Source organism: Pristiophorus japonicus, chromosome 19 (assembly GCF_044704955.1).
Source record: "Pristiophorus japonicus isolate sPriJap1 chromosome 19, sPriJap1.hap1, whole genome shotgun sequence".
Taxonomy (NCBI): Eukaryota; Metazoa; Chordata; class Chondrichthyes; family Pristiophoridae; genus Pristiophorus; species Pristiophorus japonicus.
This window is the reverse complement of record NC_091995.1, coordinates 71,412,824-71,433,041: the sequence shown is the minus strand read 5'-3', so window position 1 is coordinate 71,433,041 and position 20,218 is coordinate 71,412,824. Positions and strand designations below refer to the sequence as shown.

Sequence of the window (20,218 nt, the reverse complement as noted above, 5' to 3'; positions counted from 1 at the left end):
CTGTTTCCAGGGAGTTATGGAAATCAAGGATAGTTGTTTTTTTGCACATCCAGTAGCTGCTGGTTATTAAGTTACTCACTATTATAGGACTCTACAAAAGCAAAATCATGTTGTATAAATGTGATCAAACGTTAGAACTGTTCTAAATAGAAAGGGGAAGATGAGTAAATTTTTGTTATGTTTTAAAAAGTTGGCAGATTCTCCCGTTGGGATGACATCTGAAACATTGAGCTCCAGAGTTAATGTTTAGAAGTTTGGATTAGATCACCGCTATCTCAGACTAAATGGCACTTCCCAAAAACATATTTGCTAACCCGGCAGGTTACCACCAGAATGAATGCATTATCGGCAGTACTATGGTGCACAAGGTGGATTTGTTGTTGGAGGACAATAGTCCAGAGACTATTGGCATTAAATACATGACCTGTCCAAAGAGTGGGCTTCACTCTGCAAATAATTCAATATGAACAGGTCTGTAGCCAGTACCTCAATCCTGTCAGACTGTTCATTACCTGTCCAAACCAGCATTAGTGGAGACTTCTACACCACACCTCAGTCCAAGAATTTTGGGTTACTAGGACTTTCTTCAACATCAGGTTAGGCCTTCGTGGTTTCACCCAAGGCACAATGTAAATGTGGTAGTCAGCATTTACCAACATTCCTTTTGGGGTCTGGACTTGCAGGGCAAGAAGGCAATCGGAAACATACTTTTTCACCCAAGTACGTTTACTGTAGGTTAATATTACAGATCACACAGATGATTTCACATTTGTTTCGGGCAACTTGTATTTTAAGAGGTCATCAATCAGTCTTTTGTGAAGAAGGTTCCAGGCAAGTACCATGTCTTGGAAATAAAACCTGTAGGAAAATCAACTTTGTGGTAACTACAAAGCTGGATACCATTACGCCGGCTACAGGGAAAGAAGTTCACCAACAAAATTGCCAGTCTATCTGGACTGTGCACGCTCAGAGAGCGATGTGTATAACATTGTACTACAGTCTAATTTCAAACTTACGAAGTGGCCCGTATCAACAGATTCAGTTAAAGGAGGTCTGAGCTCCTTGTCCTACCTTAAGAGAAACACGGGGAAACGTTTCCGCCAAATGAGGCTCCGACTAAAGATTTAAAGAAGTTGCACTATCACTTGAAGCAACTAAAATGTCTGTCTGAACTCCATTTTTGACAGCAATCATGCCAAAAACAACCAAATTAAAATTAGGATTCCAATTCAAGTAAGGGTATTCAGATGCGGTCACTTACAGTATTCTCCATACTGACCTGATTCGAACCCACTTTATACACCTGCCCACGCACTTCTTTCATCTAGCTGCATTGGAGCCATTACATATGTGAGCGATAACGGACAGGAGAAAAACACATTGAAATCACATAAAACTAAAAAAAAAATTAAAAAAAGATGAAAACACCACTCAGAAGACGAGTTATAAATACATTAAAAAGCACCGTCCAGAATTTTATAACCTCAATTATGTCACAGAAGTGCAGTGCGTTCACTTGGTCTAAACTACTCCAAGCAGTTAACTTGTTAATTCTAAACCCATGTGTGCAAGTGGCAAAATTTAGGATGCTGTTACAAAAGAAAACACATGGGAATAATGTAAGCTCCATTAAGATCACACGCCAAACAATATGCAAATCTTCACAAATATAATTTTGGTAGTTGCATCACCCTACCCTACAGATGGTGTGTTGCAGTGGTCCAAACATAGACCGTGTGTCAGGTGAACTCCTGTGAGAGTAAAGCATTGTTTAATGGATATAAACTGCTCAGAGTACGAAAACATGAATAAATGACATTTAACTTTTTAAATTATTTTATAGACTAATAATGCCCATTTGGCTTCGTCTGATCTACATGGCTTTCATTAACCCCACATCTACTTTTCAGGATTCTGTACACAGTTCTTTTCCAAGACATGATACCTTATGGAATTCTTTCAGCCCAGTAAAACTGTCATTTGAAATCAACTGCAAAGCATCCTTTCTTTAAAAAAAAACCGGAGGGATAAACAAAAATATAGATTGAAAAAGCTTGCAAAATGTGGATACACACTGCGAGTGCCCCCAGGACACCAGCTTCCATCTCTTCCACTATTAGTGCCTCAGCTGCACAGTGTTTTACACCCTGGATGTTGGGAAGTTAAAAAGGGGAGAGTGTTCAGTGTTATACACCTGCAAGAAGGGACTTACACCAATCACACAGCAAGCAGTTCTACAAAATGAAACTTCATTACTTTTTTTGGTCTTAAACAGCGTGTTCAAAATAGCAACAGTAAACACTTGGTTGACTATACAGTTTACTTCTCTGAAGGCCATTCCAAATTAAAATGTAGGTTTAAAACTTTTGCACTGCACAACTGTGAGAAAGATCATTTCTCACACACTTCAGGTACGATTTCAACTCAAGGCTGTTAAAATTTAAAGATTTATGTTTCACACACTAACTAGAATCGTTTTGACTTTTCAGGATCATTGAAAGCACAAATTAAAAAAAATGCAAGATGAACTAGAATTGCCCTTTTCCTAATGTGATTAAACTACAAACTAGAAGATAAGGAAATGGAACCTTAGAGGAAAACGAGCAGGAATTGGGTTTGAATAGAATGAACTTTAGTTTCTGCCTGAATCTTTCATTCAGTGTGATGTTGCCGATTTGATCTTAAATAGAATGCCATACCCAATAGATTGATACTTTTCTAAACAAGCCTTGACATGTTGGTATTTATTTGCAAAAAAAATGAATTCCAATACTAAGCTCGCGATTATGTTAATAATCAATGGTCACAATTTTGAATATGTGGCCAATTATGACTTCTGGAATGATTATGCAATACATGATTGGTACTGCAATCAATGGTTTAAGTCTTGAGCATATGCACAATCTATCTGCATATGAAGAGGTATATTTTATATCAATTATTTGGTAAACAAATGCCAGAAGTATTAAATTCTATACCGAGCTTAAAGCTTGGCCTTAAATTTAGAAATTTCAGACAAATAGCCTTAACTTTACAGCTCCTTAGTAGAAAGCTGGCAACAAGAACCGGAAGCAAGGTAGCATAGACATTTTTGCAGAGAGCAAATGCATCAGGCCATACTTGAGCCTGAACAATGTCTACCTCTCCAAAAAGCAGAGTTACACAAACGACTGCGGCTCAGTTCAGAGCAATTACCCCACAGGCATTGTTAAATTGAAGCCTGGATGGGAAGTGCATTTTTAAGACTTTAATGTTAATTCCTAATGGAAAGTTATTGGGTATATTTGCGACTTGCAAGGCGGCAACAGAATAAAGCCCCAAAAGAAAACGGAGTTTAATGCCCCTGCTGAAGTGAGATCACGATCACCGGATTTTGGCATTATTTATTTTAAAATGCTTGAAAATGCCATCAAGTCCAACACCTTACTGGAAATGTACTTTTTAAAGTAAGGCAGTTTGTGAGGGGAAAGAGAAGAAAGTGAGTTTGACTGTTTCTGTGATCATTCAGAAACTGATGGTCAAATATTCAGGTCTGCTCAGTACTATACTTCCGGAGTACACACGATCTGCCAGTAGATATTGCTGGCCAGCTGTAGAAATATATAGATTAGGTACTGCAATAATAATGTCCATATTTTCTGTCTTGGCAGACATTTTGTGGTTGTCCAGATTGCCTCTCGACTATCCATGCCCCAAAATACAAAATGCACTATGCTTCAGAAGCTGTGACCAAATTGGTAAACCCAAGCTATGCAACACTATTTTCATCTTCAAACAGCACTGCAAAAAGCTGCCAAATCAAACAGGCGAGTTGCACCACAACACTAAGAAAGCCAACGCAATGTAAAGTCACCATCATACAAATGATGAAGCAATAACATACTTCAAAGCGAATGACAGTAAAATCACATTTCAGGGTTCAGATAATGTTGATCAACTTAATTTTCATTGTTTAGGCTATCAGAGTTGCTCTATTGAGAGAACTGCACTGGAATTCACTTACACACATCCATAATTCATAAACAACCACGTGCACCCCCCAACATTACACACAAAGGCCATGGCCTGTGTGTGTATAGAGTCTGTGGAAGACATAGGGGGGGAAATAATCTTCTAGTTGTACTTATCCAACAAATATACCCAATAACTTTGCAGTGCAACAGATATATCAAATTAGCACAATGTCAAGCCTTGTTTGATGCCGATGTACCAAGCTATTGTATATAACAATTCTACATACTCTTCCCTCGAATTAAATTTGGGTATATAATGCTCTCGTCACTTATGACACTACTCAATTACAGTTTTATTAATGATTAATAAATGATCTTGTGGACTATGACATTAAGACCATTAAACTGCAGAAAGAAATCTACTGCTAAGTTACTACACTGTAGCAATTAAGGCCACTTGATTTAAAGCTGGGGCTATTGCGATACATTTTTACGATTAAAAAAAGCATTGTTACTGATTCTGGTCATTAGAGAAAGTACAGCAGATGGGTAGCAACTTACAAGAAGATTCTGAAGAATGTCAGGCACAGTGAATGATCTCCCACCATCATAATATCAGAGAGTAAATTTTATTGCTCATAATACAAAGATTTTTGTAGTACTAATCTGGTTGCACTGGATGAGCAGTTTTAGAATACACATGGAGTGGAGACACTGCTTTTAACATGGACAGAATGCTCTCAAATGTAAGTTGGTTGTCTTTGGAATGGTAGTGAGCTGCTCCTCTCCATCCAGATTGTGGAGTCTGAGAAAGGGACAGCTCCTGATGCCTGGGTTTAGCAGGAGAGAGAGGCACAAAAAAAGACCTCAATGTTTTCAACTCCTAAGAGTGAAAAGTGGTCAGAAATGATGTGATTATTTCCAGATGTTCTCCATGCAGAGGTAACGAGGAACACTCCAGCACTGTGGTGGGAAATCATAGACCAATAGAAACCATCATGCTGTAGTTGTATTCACTTCATTACTCAAACAAACTGATCAAAGCACTTATTGTGAAGTTTTCTAAACTGGTTCGCATTCACAATTTAAAAAAAACGACTAGGTGGCAAGGTACTGCAAAAAAAAACAGAACTAAAGAGAAGGTACAGCGTGGAGGAAATTCCCTTGTGGACCAGGAGAATGAGCAAGAACATCTGTATCATTTTAATGGGAGGGATGGGCGTTTCACGTTTTAGTTCTGCAACAGGGATCAATTGTTATATTTTGATGAATCCATGCAGCTTTGCCCACGAGGAATTTCCAAATACAGGTTTACAGAAACAAAGCTCCTTAGCACATCTGACACCGTCTCCCACATTCTAGGGAGAAAATTATGTTTGGATACTTAAGACTAAAATAGGATTGAACTGGCAACACAAAAGATCTCCTCTCCCTTCCCTCCACGAGGAAGGATGTGTGCATAGAGCCAATCAGTCTGTAAAACCTTCCCTATCCTATAGAGCTGCACTCAGTGAGGGGGAGAAGAAACAGTCTCCATGTTCCCACAATATGGTATAAAGTCACCTTTTGCTGAATAGTCCTCCTTTCATGTGCACCTGATGAAGTATGGATACTTCATTTTGCAGGATATGCCATGGTAGATTATTTAGATGTGTATCATCAGGTTTTACAGTTGTGTCTTCTTTACAACAATTTGACTAATACTGGTGGTGACTCTGCCAGTAAATTCAGCCTTTTGCCACAATCACCCATCATCTTTGATGCTAATCGCATTTCATGCAATGTTCGTTACTTGTAAAGTGCAACCCCGAGTCGAGATGATTGCTCGTTTTAGATATGCGAGCTTTGAGTGCTGGCCCTGCAGCTATAGCTGCACTGTACAGCCAAGACAATTCTTTTTTGCTACCACCACCACCCTGGAAAAAAACAGCTGCAGTGAGTGAAAAACTCATGGATGACCCACGGTTTGGCAAATCTGCATTTAAGCCCAGAGCAATAAAACATGTGGCAAACTGCTCCAGAATTTTGTTTCTTGATATGAGGAAACAATGCAATTAAATCACAGCACATGTCCAGTAAATACTGGTCCCAGTTTAAATCTTGTGGTCTCAAATTGCTGCTTGGAGTTTAGCAGTAGTATCCCTTCTATTGTTTTCCCCCAAAGCTGAAGTAAACCTACATATCAAATTGGTCTGGCCAGAGTTGCTACTGCATTGCAGTCTACTCATTTCCCATTGTTGTGTACACCGCATCTTTGTATATTGCAGCTATTAAAATTGACCGTTTCCTTGTCCACATTTATTAACACAGCTGGAAAAATTAGTCATGACTCACGGCTCGATGAACGCGGGGTGTTTCTGTAACTCCCTTGCAGATTGAAGTAGGCAGGCAAAGATACACTGAACCTTTATAAATAAAACAAGGGGCCAAATTGTTCAGTTTGTATAGGAAAAAAAAGAGTAACGCCCAGCAATTTCAACAATGCATCTAACTGCAATATTACATGTCCTGGAAGGGAGGAAAAAAATACCTTGGTAGTTATATGCAACCCATATGCTTTAAATATAAAAGGAGTCCTTTCCTTCCAGTTTAGATAATCAAATTTTGACTGCCAGTTTACAGAGCCTCACGCAGACAGTTCCAGCTTTTCCCCAGGTACCTGAACTACTAAGTATCTCTAAGTAAATTCGGATTTTCTTCCACCCAAAAAAGCCCATTAGAAATGCACTGGACTTTTGAAAAATAATCGGAAAAGTTTGTATTCTTTCTATACAAGCTCAGTTCCGGCACCAAACCAGAAAAACAGCATTAGATGTTATACACAATCAGAAATAAAGATTGGTGACTCGTAACTTTAATCCGGTCTTTTAGATCTTTTTTTAAACCATCGTTATTAAGAATGGCCACTGTTGAATCATGCATTAACAAATACTCAGCTTGTATTCAGTATTTTCAGACACCAGGAATCAACTGACTTGCAAATAAAGGATTGTTTCTAGTTTGGTCAACTGCACATTACATCGGATGTCTGTAATTTGAAGGGAGGTGGAGAGAAGGTGGGACGAGAACCTGTGTGCTCGACAATTGGTTACTCCTCATTTTGTCGACTGACGGGGATTGTTCCAAAATGGTTCCAATACAGATGTCGATGACAAATGGAGATAACCAAGTGCAGAAGGAACACTATATCATTGCAGATGCATAAAATGTTCCACTGACCAGGACTCAAAAGGTTACGTTTTCAAACAGTTGATCCCAAATCAAAAGCTCAGTAGTTACACCTACAGTTTTAATGGGCAGCCACAGGATTAAATGAATTGTACTCGTATCCCAGCCGGTCATCCCCTCGATAAACCCCCTAACTCCATGTGTCTCCATTCACACTCCACCAAGATTCAGCACTGTACCTGTTCTTATTCTCTACTGAGCAGGAGTCAGGCTAGCTCAGCATCCAAAAGGCAAGAGATCCATTATGATAGGATATATGGTTTAAATAGAACCCTTTCACTTGTGCCATGAATGTCAGATAAGCCCCCGCCCCCAACCATGCTTTTCCTTATTCATGAGCAAAAAGAACAGCGCTGAATCGCAGAACCAGCAACAACCAAAAACAGTGGGCATGAGACTACAGAATGTGGAAACGCTGCAGAAAGTATAAAGCAAGGTTACCTAGTAATTGAATGGAGAAACAGGAAACAAATGCTCACTCTCAGTCATTTTTCTCCTCTCCTGTGTCAACTTCTCTGATCCAAAATGCACGTCTGAAGACCTACTCTTTGGCTCCTGCCATAGTCAGCCCCGAGAAGCTACTTCTGATGGTTATTTTCACCTGCCTTCCTACGCGAAAGTGCCTGTCCTCCATTTGGCAATTCCCTGGGCAATATGGTTGGAGATAGGAGCTCAGCACGTGGTACACTGTGGATGCTGACCATAGAATGATAGAGGCCTCTATTGTAGAATCATTTACATTTACATTTTTTAAAAAAATGGATCAACTAATTGCACCATCAGCACAAGCAATGTATAACTGTACACAGGTTGCACAGAGAATTTTTAAAAAGGCGGTGGGAGTCACGTGGCTTGAACCATTTCTATTAAAAAAGTTCCTCTCGAAACACTTCACGAACACCAACACGTCCACAACAACTCACATGAAAATGTAGTACTTTCAGCTTAATTAAATGTCACTTTATTCAGGATGTTCGTGTAAAAGACTATTGTGCACCTGGATTCTAGATCATAGAACCAATTCTGGCATCCAAATATTATCTGATAGGATTCAACAACATGCTACAAATGGCAGTCGGACTGACCTTAGACGACTTCCTGGAACGTTCATTTTCAACACCAGTTCCTTCTCCTTTAACAGTCCATTCCACTAAATGGGTTCATTTGCTGTTCAGAATTGATTCTTTTTCCGAATGTGTGTTTTGACCAATGTTGTGGATTTTAAAAAAATCTACGGATACAGGGCTCCTATCTTTAATAATACATTTAGCACTATTCTTCAGAGATCAAAATAAGGGGGCAGCAGAACAAAACTGAATCTCACCAAAAAGAGGTGCACAGCATCCAACGAGGTGGGAGCCAACTATTACACCACTGGTATTTAAAGTAACGGACAGTGAAATTCCTTTGTGCACTACTTTTAGCTGTTAATGCACATTCACATCAAATTGTTGTGCGCTGCTAGCTTAAAACTACTAATGAGTTGGTTAGTGACTTTGGAAAAATCTATATTAAAATTCTTAACTCTGCACATAATTACAGTCAGATTTTTCCATTATTAATTACTTTGCCAAATTTATAATGGAAACAGCCTATGGAAACTAGCTGTGCTATAGTTACATCCTCCCGCCTGTGGGGTGCTGTAGTGTCACTACTGACAGGAGGGTGAAATTACATTGTGATAAGTTTATATAGCAGTTTTCATTATAAACGTAGTCTTAAGAATTTATAATAGAAATATAAAAATAAAGGACAGAATGAACAACCTTAAAATGGGAATTGAATTATATCGGTGCGTCCTGGTCCACATATATAAAACCTCGAATTCTGCTTCACCTGAAGTCTACAATGGTCTTGACTTCCCGTGTGCAATACCATGGGAGATCAACTAATAAGTCAAGAATTTTAACCAAGGTTACAAAGTGTGTCAGTTTAAAGCAGTGCTGTCTATACTAGCCACACGCCGCATGGATTTTTGATTTGCAAGTATAAAAATGAGCAATAGACACTGCCCTTGGCCTGCAATGTCAATATTCATTTGCATAGTGTGTGCAAGTGTATTTTAACATTTGTGAGTTTGTTGGTAAAATAGTACGACAAAAAGAATAGTGTGTTTCATCTGATTATTGTGAGTGCTTTACTTCCTTGGTTACTAAATGATGGTAGATGTTTGTTAAATATTGTGTGTTTGTTAAGGCGTTTTCTACTAAAATTAGTGCATGTGGCTAACATGGTGTCACCGTAGACACACTGGTGACTAGTCAGCAATTTTTATTGGACAACACTGGTTTAAAGAAAAGATCTCACCACAGTTTGTCTGAAGACTTTAGTTCAATCATTCTCAGGTGGGTAATGAAACAGATGAATACTTTGGAAAGTTAACCATCTCATATTCACTACCTTTGCACATGTAAAAACTACTAGATACTGGAATGTGCCATTTTAAATTGTTCATACCAGCAGACCTTATTAAAAGGCCAACAGACTAGTTTCAATATTTGACTCCTGCCACTGGGCGACACGAGTACATTCACGATAAATCACTTGTCTTGGAGGCATAGATGGAAGACATCACAGTTTGGTAATGCTCAGTAACGCTTTTGTTCCCAATGAAAATAAAGTGTTTCTCTGACTACCAAACATACTTGGTTCAATCTGCCTAGAATGTCGAGGCTCTTTAAAAGCCACATAAGACCATAAGAAATAGGAGCAGGAGTCGGCCATTTGGCCCCTCGAGCCTGCTCCGCCATTTAATAAGATCATGGCTGATCTGATCATGGACTCAGCTCCACTCTCCTGCTGCCCCCATAATCCTTCACTCCCTTATCGCTCAAAAATCTGTCCATCTCCGCATTAAATATATCCAATGTCCCAGCCTCCACAGTTCTCTGGGGCAGAGAATTCCACAGATTTACAACCCTCCGAGAGAAGAAATGTCTCCTCATCTCAGTTTTAAATGGGCGGTCCCTTATTCTAAAGACTATGTTCCCTAGTTTTAGTTTCCCCTATGAGTGGAAATATCTTCTCTGCATCCACTTTATCGAGTCCGCTCATTATCTTATATGTTTCAATAAGATCACACCTCATTCTTCTGAAGTCCAATATGTATAGGCCCAACCTATCTTCATAAGTCAACCCCCTCATCTCTGGAATCAACCTACCGAACCTTCTCTGAACTGCCTCCAATGCAAATATATCCTTCCTTAAATACGGAGACCTAAACTGTACACAGTACTCCAGGTGTGGCCTCACCAATACCCTGTATAGTTGTAGCAGGACTTCTCTGCTTTTATACTCTATCCCCCTTGCAATAAAGGCCAACATTCCATTTGCCTTCCTGATTACTTGCTGTACCTGCATACTAACTTTTTGTGTTTCATGCACAAGGACCCTCAGGTTCCTCTGTACTGCAGCACTTTGCAATTTTTCTCCACTTAAATTATAATTTGCTTTTCTATTTTTTTTGCCAAAGTGGATAATCTCACATTTTCCCACATTATACTCCCTTTGAAGATTTTGTGTGTCCTCCTCACAATTTGCTTTCCCACCCATCTTTGTATCATCAGCAAGTTTGGTTACATTACACTCGGTCCCTTCAGCCAAGTCATTAATATAGAGTGTAAATAGTTGAGGACCCAACACCGATCCCTGTGGCACCCCACTAGTCACTGTTTCCCTACCGGAAAATGACCCATTTATCCCGACTCTCTGTTAGTTAGCCAATCCTCTATCCATGCTAATATATTACCCCCAAACCCGTGAGCTTTTATCTTGTGCAGTAACCTCTTATGTGGCTTTACAATATTTTCTTTCTACAGAAAAAGACGTTTGATTTGCAATGCGGGGGTGGGGGGGGGGGGAAAAGAGATGGGAAAGACAAATTTGCGTAATTAATTTCAGGGATAAAAGAAACTCAAGACACAACTTTAGGCAAATATCACAGACGTATACTGCCCGAACATAAGAAATGTGATTTCCTACTCACTTACCTGAACCCACGTACCTACCAAATAAATTTCCTACCCGAGGAAATGATAGGCTTGCATGATGTTCGGTAAACCCTTTAAAAAAGGCAAGTGCTAACTCTGAGCAGATCATCATCATCATAGGCAGTCCCTCAGAATCGAGAAAGACTTGCTTCCACTCTAAAAATGAGTCCTTAGGTGGTTGAACAGTACAATACGAGAACCACAGTCCCTGTCACAGGTGGGACAGACAGTCGTCGAGGGAAGGGGTGGGTGGGACTGGTTTGCCGCATGACAGACTATTATCTGAACGGTGACAGATTAGGAAAAGGGGAGGTGCAACGAGACCTGGGTGTCATGGTACATCAGTCGTTGAAGGTTGGCATGCAGGTACAGCAGGCGGTTAAGAAAGCAAATGGCATGTTGGCCTTCATAGCGAGGGGATTTGAGTACAAAGGCAGGGAGGTGTTGCTACAGTTGTACAGGGACTTGGTGAGACCACACCTGGAGTATTGTGTACAGTTTTGGTCTCCTAACTTGAGGAAGGACATTCTTGCTATTGAGGGAGTGCAGCGAAGGTTCACCAGACTGATTCCCGGGATGGCGGGACTGACATATCAAGAAAGACTGAATCAACTGGGCTTGTATTCACTGGAGTTCAGAAGAATGAGAGGGGATCTCATAGAAACGTTTAAAATTCTGACGGGTTTAGACAAGTTAGATGAAGGAAGAATGTCCCCAATGTTGGGGAAGTCCAGAACCAGGGGTCACAGTCTAAGGATAAGGGGTCAGCCATTTAGGACCGAGGTGAGGAGAAACTTCTTCATCCAGAGAGTGGTGAACCTGTGGAATTCTCTATCACAGAAAGTTGTTGAGGCCAATTCACTAAATATATTCAAAAAGGATTTAGGTGTAGTCCTTACTACTAGGGGGATCAAGGGGTATGGCGAGAAAGCAGGAATGGGGTACTGAGGTTGCATGTTCAGCTATGAACTCATTGAATGGCGGTGCAGGCTCAAAGGGCTGAATGGCCTACTCCTGCACCTATTTTCTATGTTTCTATGTTCTTTCCGCTGCCTGCGTTTGATTTCTGCATGCTCTCGGCTATGAGACTCGAGGTGCTCAGCGCCCTCCCGGATGTACTTACTTCACTTAGGGCGGTCTTTGGCCAGGGGCTCCCAGGTGTCAGTGGGGATGTTGCACTTTATCAGGGAGGCTTTGAGGGTGACCTGTAACGTTTCCTCTGGCTCGTTTGCCGTGAAGGAATTCCAAGTAGAGTACTTACTTTGGGAGTCTCGTGTCTGGCATGTGAACAATGTGGCCTGCCCAGCGGTGCTTATCAAGTGTGGTCAGTGCTTCAATGCTGGGGATGTTGGCCTGGTTGAGGACGCTAACGTTGGTGCGTCTGTCCTCCCAGGGGATTTTCAGGATCTTGCGGAGACATCGTTGGTGATTTCTCCAGCGAGTTCAGGTGTCTACTGTACATGGTCTATGTGTCTGAGCCATACAGGGCAGATAGTAATGGTTAATAAACCCAAATGGAATGATTTAGATGAAGGAATTGAATGTAATATCTCCAAGTTTGCAGAGACACTAAGCTAGGTGGCAGCATGAGCTGTGAGGAGGATGCTAAGAGACTGCAGGATGATTTGGACAGGTTAGGTGAGTGGGAAAATGCACGCAGATGCAGTATAATGTGGATAAATGTGAGGTTATCCACTTTGATGGCAAAAACAGGAAGACAGAATATTATCTGAATGGTGACAGATTAGGAAAAGGGGAGGTGGAACGAGACCTGGGTGTCATGGTACATCAGTCATTGAAAGTTGGCATGCAGGTAAAGCAGTTGGTGAAGGCGGCAAATGGCATGTTGGCCTTCATAGCTAGAGGATGAGTATAGGAGCAGGGAGGTCTTGCTGCAGTTGTACAGAGCCTTGGTGAGGCCACACCTGGAATATTGTGTTCCGTTTTGGTCTCCTAATCTGAGGAAGGATGTTCTTGCTATTGAGGGAGTACAGTGAAGGTTCACCAAATTGATTCCCGGGATGGCAGGACTGACATATGAGGAGAGACTGGATCAACTGGGCCTGTATCCACCAGAGTTTAGAAGAATGAGAAGGGATCTCATAGAAACATATAAAATTCTGACTGGATTGGACAGGTTAGAGGCAGGAAGAATGCTCCCGTTGCTGAACAGTTCCAGAACCAGGCGTCACAGTCTAAGAATAAGGGGTAAGCCATTTAGGACCGAGATGAGGAAAAACTTCTTCACTCAAAGAGTGGTTAACCTGTGGAATTCTTTACCACAGAAAGTTGTTGAGGCCAGTTCGTTAGATATATTCAAAAGGGAGTTAGATATGACCCTCACGTTATATGGCCAAAGGGATCAAGGGGTGTAGAGAAAAAGCAGGAAAGGGGTACTGAGGTTGAATGATCAGCCATGATCTTATTGAATGGCGGTGCAGGCTCGAAGGGCTGAATGGCCTGCTCCTGCACCTAGTTTCTATGGCCCCAAGTTTCCACACGATAAAAAACGGGCGCCCCTCCGAGCTGGGCGGGCGTTTTCCACGCCGAAAAAAAACCGCGCGATTCTGGAGCGCCCTGCAGGTCCATGTCTGCTTGGCGTGGCGCCCAGGGGGGCGGAGCCTACCACTCGCGCCGATTTTGTAAGTGGGAGGGGGCGGGTACCATTTAAATTAAGTTTTTTTCCTGCCGGCAACCCTGCGCGTGTGTGTTGGAGCGTTCGAAGGAAACATTGGCACTCGGCCATTTTTGTAGTTCTTTGTAGCTGTTTAAATTCTGAAAATTTTTTAATAAAAGGTTTTTTAATAAAACCTTCCATGATCAGCACTGAGGCTTCTTGCAGCAGTGAGAAGGCTGCAGAAAGCCTCAGAAGTTGAGGCAGCTGTTTCCCGACGGCCTCCCCCCCCCCCGCCGTCGGGAATGGTTGCTCAACTTGTGAGGCTTCCTGCAGCCTTCTCACTGTCTCCTTCCCCCTCCGCCCGCCGTCGGGAACGGCTTCCTCCCCCCAGCTGCGTTCGGTCGGTCGGGCCTGCACTCCCTCCCTCCCTCCCTCCCCCGCCCGCCGTCGGGAACGGCTCCCTCCTCCCCCACTGCCGTCGAACGAACGGCAGCCTCAACTTGTGAGGCTTCCTGCACCATTCTCCCTGGCTGAAGCACTTTCACACAGGTAGGAAGATGGTTTATTTAATCTTTTCTTTGCTTATAAATTTTTATTCAGGTTGGATTTATTTGTATAATATTTGTATAAGTATAAATAAGGATTTATTATAGAATTTAATGACTTCCCTTCCCCACCTCGTTCTGGACGGCTAATTTGTAACCTGCGCCTGATTTTTTAATGTGTAGACAAGGTTTTTTCAGTTCGACAAAAATCTTCACTTGCTCCATTCTAAGTTAGTTTGGAGTACGTTTTCACTGTGGAAACTTTGAAATCAGGCGTCAGTGGCCGGACACACCCCCTTTTGAAGAAAAAATTCTGTTCCAAAGTGAAACTGTTCTAACTGACTAGAACTGCAGAAAAAAAAGTGGAGAATTGCGATTTCTAAGATAGTCCGTTCTCCACCAGTTGCTCCTAAAAATCAGGCGCAAATCATGTGGAAACTTGGGCCCTATGTTTCTATGAATGTTGCATCCCAGCAGTCACCAGTGGACAAGGCACATTCATTTAGCACTAAAGGTTTTTAAACATGAAGTTTTCAGAAGCTTTTAACATGAAGTCAAAGTGTCTACCGCTGGTGGAATAAAGCACTGTTCGGTCAGGTTGACCCATTCAAGAATCAAGTCATCCAGTGGATGCTCGGAACAGAACTACCAACTGTGATCCTCCAACTATAACTGCTCCTTCAGTCAGTTCATGGTCAATGAGTATATTCTCTGCTCAGATCTTACAAATGACTTTACAAAGATACATCTCCCAGTAACCTAATCTGTTGTTCAGGGAGTTGGCTCCCATATTCTATATTCCTATAAGGCACTGAGTAGAAACATCAAAAGGTTTAACACCCATCAATACACATATTAGCACGGCTGTCAATAAGTACCCCATTCATATACCTCATCACATAATACTGCCTGTACAGAATCTGATTTAATACTAATGTTTTCCTTCAAGAACAGTTGTCCAATAAAACAGACTGCTCAAACGAACAATGCCAAAGTGAGGCTTGGCCCATTCTCCCTGAAGACGGGAGCTCCAGTTAGTGTGATCAGCAGTTACCAGAGTACAACATCCATTTACAAACCGCTAAACAGTTCTATTTTGATACAAACATCTTACCTTGCTGGTTAGTGTCTCAGAGACTACTGTACAAGTTCATTTGCAAGAACTGCATAAACATCTTTGCATCTTACCCAATGAAAATGGCTATTGCCATCAACCGTAGGATCCACTCATGACATTGTCCCGTATCTGTAAAAGCAGCATACCTGGGATATGGTCCTTTAGCAATCCAGTAACAATACCACAGAAGTCTTACTTGTTTGCATTATTATAAACTTTTGTAAATTATTGAGCTAATCAACATTATTCAGGATTACACTGTTCGACTCTGGAAACCTAATAGCCAGATCAGGAAGTGCAAAATACAAAGTAAAACTCCTTCTTTCTACACAATCAAGGTGCCTTAATCTCTGACCTCAGGCAACCCTACTGCACAATTGCGAATTTTCCATTTCCCATACTGTCTTTTGAGTGAGAGAATGCCAGTTTGTGGGCATTTAATACTGTAGGGCTGTGACCACAAGTTAATGGTTTGACTGCCAAAACATATGACCTCAACACAGAGGTGACATTCATCCGGTCAATGTGAGCTGGATCTGAAGCTAGGTGCAAGAATTGTGTGCTAACGCACCCAGCCTAGACCAAGGATTATTGGACATCAGGCCTGTACGAAGTGAAAGTCCTGAACTGGTGTGGTTTGTGAGTTATCTGTGCAACCTGGATAGGACCTTAATTAGCCAAGTAGTATAGATATGCCTTAATTCCAGAGATAACAGAGGTTTTACAAAGGGCCAAATGCTTCATGAGCACTCTGAAAAGGCCAAATATGAAAACCTGGTAAAACCAATGGACTTGCTCTACACGAACCCTAAATACTTTCATCATTTCCCGATATGGCATAAATGTCTTTCAGGTCAATGGTTGCCAGCTGATTCCATCTGATGAACTGCAGTGATGTCAATCTTTCCTTCAAAACAAAAACACAAATTCAAGTTCTGTACACCTAGGAAAAGATGAATTTGCTTTTCTCTTTGGAGCTACTATGTAGTTGGAAACAGAATCTCAAGTTTTTCCAGACTAGAGAAATTATAGGTCATACATTTGAGATTTTTCAGACTACTGAGGAAGTTTTATTTATTCATTTTTCTATGGAACTTACTTGTTTCCAATTCAGACAAGATGTGTAACTTATCTGTTTATGGCAACACCACTGTGTCCCCTAGAGAAGGAGTCAGATCACAAGGCTTTCCATTCGAGGATCTCTCTAACTGAGGATGCATCTTACAAGTGTATTGGCTCATCCATGAGCAAACAACACATCAGTGCATCTGTTATCTTGGCCCCTACTTCCAATGAAGGTGGTCCCCCTGGTGAACATTGTAATCCAAATACTTCCAGTAATCTACAGTTGACATCCATTGTAATGAAGGCAATCTTGCAATGCAAAGCATACTGCTTCAGTTTTCTGTAAATCTACAATAAAGCGTTTTGATAATCCCACTCATAGGCAACATGCTTTTTGGAAAGCAAGGGAAGACTGAGAAAATTGGAAAAAGTTTTGTTGCTTTAAGCTGCAAAGGTTTAAAGTGGAGACTGTTCTCTTTACTAGATTAAAAAATTGAAGTCAGGAGGCAGCTGCACTGCAGATATGAATTACTAAAGGTGGCGGAATAGCAGTCAAAGAAGCCTTGGCGAGTTGCTGCTGTGCATCATGTAAATGGTACACATGCATACAGCACGTTTCAAATTTAATTGATAGTTTTGACAGACAAATTTAATTGATACAGTTTTGACTGACGATACAAAGATGGGAGGAAAAGCAATGTGTGAGGGGGACACAAAAAATCTGCAAAAGGACAGACAGGCTAAGGTGATTGGGCAAAAATTTGGCAGATGGAGTATAATGTTGGAAAGTGTGAGGTCATGCACTTTGGCAGAAAAAAAATCAAAGAGCAAGTTATTATTTAAATGGAGAAAGATTGCAAAGTGCTGTAGTACAGCGGGACTTGGCGGTACTTGTGCACGAAATACAGAAGTTTAGTATGCAGGTACAGCAAGTGATCAGGAAGGCCAATGGTATCTTGACCTTTATTACAAAAGGGATGGAGTATAATAGCAGGGAAGTCTTGCTACAGCATAGGGTATTGGTGAGGCCACACCTGGAATACTGCGTGCAGTTTTGGTTTCTGTACTTACGAAAAGATATACTTGCTTTGGAGGCAGTTCAGAGAAGGTTCCGGGGATGAGGGGGTTGACTTATGAGGAAAGGTTGAGTAGGTTGGGCCTCTACTCATCGGAATTCAGAACAATGAGAAGTGATCTTATCGAAACGTACAAGATTATGAGGGGCTTGACAAGATGAATGCAGAGAGGATGTTTCCACCGATGGGGGAGACTAGAACTAGAGAGCATGATCTTAGAATAAGGGGCCACCCATTTAAAACAGAGATGAGGAGAAATTTCTTCTCTGAGGGTTGTAAATCTGTGGAATTTGCTGCCTCAGAGAGCTGTGGAAGCTGGGACATTGAATAAATTTGAGAGAGAAAGACACAGTTTCTTAAACGATAAGGGGATAAGAGGTCATGGAGAGCGATCGGGGAGCTGAGTCTATGATCAGATCAGCCATGATCGTATTGAATGGTGGAGCAGGCGCGAGGGGCCGTATGGCCCACTCCTGTTCCTATTTCTTATGTTCTTATGTAGACAGCTAAGTAATTCATGGCTGTGGTCATGTGTAAAAGCAGTTATGGGGGGGGGGGGGGGGGGGAGGGAAGAATGGAAAACAATTGTTGCAGGATGTAATCTCACCACCTACCAAAGCATGCAGACTTAACATATTGTTTGCTTGACTGCTTCAAATGAAATGGTTTTACATAAAAGAATGAACCAAAGTGGATTTAGAGAGCGCCGTTGGGATATTCCGAAGTGCTTTAAAATCAATTGCTGACCTTCGAAGTGCAGTCACTGTTGTTATGTAGGCATACATGGCAGCCAATTTGCACACAACAAAGGTCCACAAACACCAAATGAATAAATAACAAGATCAGAAAATGCTGGAAATCTCAGGTGGTCAGGCAACATCTGTGGGGAGAAAAGCAGAGTTAATGTTTCAGGTCAACGACCCTTCGGCAGAGTTCAGCGACCTAAAACATTAACTCTGCTTTTCTCTTCACAGATGTTGCGTGACCCGCTGAGATTTACAGCATTTTCGGATCTTGTTATTTCAGATTCTAGCATCTGCAGTATTTTGCTTTTGAAATAACAAGATCATCTATTTATGGTTGTTTTACGTAAGCGTAAATTGTTGGCCATTTTTTATATTCATTCAAGGGTTGTGGGCGTCACTGGCAGGGCAGGCATTTATTGCCCATCCCTAATTGCCCTCGAAAAGGTGATGATGAGCCGCCTTCTTGAACCGCTGCAGTCCATGTGGTGAAGGTGCTCCCACAGTGCTGCGAAGGAGGGAGTTCCGGGATTTTGACCCAGCGACGATGAAGCAACAGCGATATATTTCCAAGTCAGGATGGTGTGTGATTTGGAGGGAACTTGCAAGTGGTGGTGTTCCAATGCTCTGGGTTGCCCTTGTCCTTCTAGATGGTAGAGGTTGCGGGTTTGAGAGATGCTGCCGTGAATCTTGTAGATGGCACACACTGCAGCACGGTGCGCCAGTGGTGGATGGAGTGCCAATCAAGTGGGCTGCTTTGCCCTGGATGGTGTCGAGCTTCTTTAATGTTGTAGGAGTTGCACCCGTCCATGAAGAGTATTCCAGTACATTTATGACTTGTGCCTTGCAGATGGTGGAAAGGCTTTGGAGAGTCAGTCACTGCAGATTACCCAGCCTCTGACCTACTCTTGTAGCCACAATATTTATGTGGCTGGTCCAGTTAAGTTTCTGGTCAACGGTGACCACCAGGATGTTGATGGGAGATTCGGTAATGGTAATCCTATTGAATATCAAGGGGAGGTGGCTAGACTTGTTGGAGATGGTCATTGCCTGGCAATTATGTGGCACGAATGTTATTTGCAACTTATCAGTCCAAGCCTGAATGTTGTCCAGGTCTTCTTGCATGCAGGCAGCCATGACACCTACTTTTCTTAGAATCTTCTTTTGATCCGTTGAGGACTCTGTTTAACATTTCATCGAAAAGACAATGTAGCATTTACAGTACTGCACTGAAGTGTCAGTCAAGATTATATGATTAAGCTTGTATTAGGACTTGAACCCAGAGAATTCTGACTCAGAGGCAGGAGTACTACAAATTGAATCATAAGGTTCCATGGAATAAGTATCCTAGCTCATGCCGTTAGTCTTTAGTTCCAACAAAGGTGCATAGGCTGTGTGGATCTAAGAAGCTCCAATATTCTGTAGAATATCTTATCCCAAAAGATACATTGCAAGACTGAGGACTACATACCAAGAAAGAGACGGATCAGCTGGTTTGAACATAAGAACATAAGAATAAGGAACAGGAGTAGGCCATCTAGCCCCTCGAGCCTGCTCTGACACTCAACAAGATCATGGCTGATCTGGCCGTGGACTCAGTCCCACTTACCCGCCCGCTCCCCATAACCCTTAATTCCCTTATTGGTTAAAAATCTATCTATCTGTGATTTGAATACATTCAATGAGCTAGCCTCAACTGCTTTCCTGGGCAGAGAATTCCACAGATTCACAACCCTCTGGGAGAAGGAATTCCTTCTCAACTCGGTTTTAAATTGGCTCCCCCGTATTTTGAGGCTGTGCCCCCGAGTTCTAATCTCCCCGACCAGTGGAAACAACCTCTCTGCCTCTACCTTGTCTATCCCTTTCATTATTTTAAATGTTTCTA

At 41.7% G+C, this 20,218-nt stretch overlaps 1 protein-coding gene across 7 annotated transcripts in view; it reads right to left on the bottom strand.

Moving 5' to 3' along the window:
- The window catches only part of LOC139229925 (putative RNA-binding protein Luc7-like 2), an 80,548-nt gene that overhangs the window by 49,550 nt on the left and 10,780 nt on the right, over positions 1-20,218 (bottom strand). Inside the window, exons 2-4 of one of the 7 annotated variants that reach the window (XM_070861563.1) lie at positions 6,288-6,358; positions 1,697-1,751; positions 1,280-1,396 (exon numbers count right to left, since the gene is read on the bottom strand). The exons of 1 other annotated variant lie outside the window; for it this stretch is intronic. Coding sequence is in view for 1 of the 6 variants with exons in the window: in XM_070861562.1 (XP_070717663.1) it covers positions 513-528 (16 nt within the window). In the remaining 5 variants the exon portion in view is untranslated. 5 more of the 7 variants (XM_070861564.1, XM_070861566.1, XM_070861567.1 and 2 more) reach the window with 5 other exon arrangements.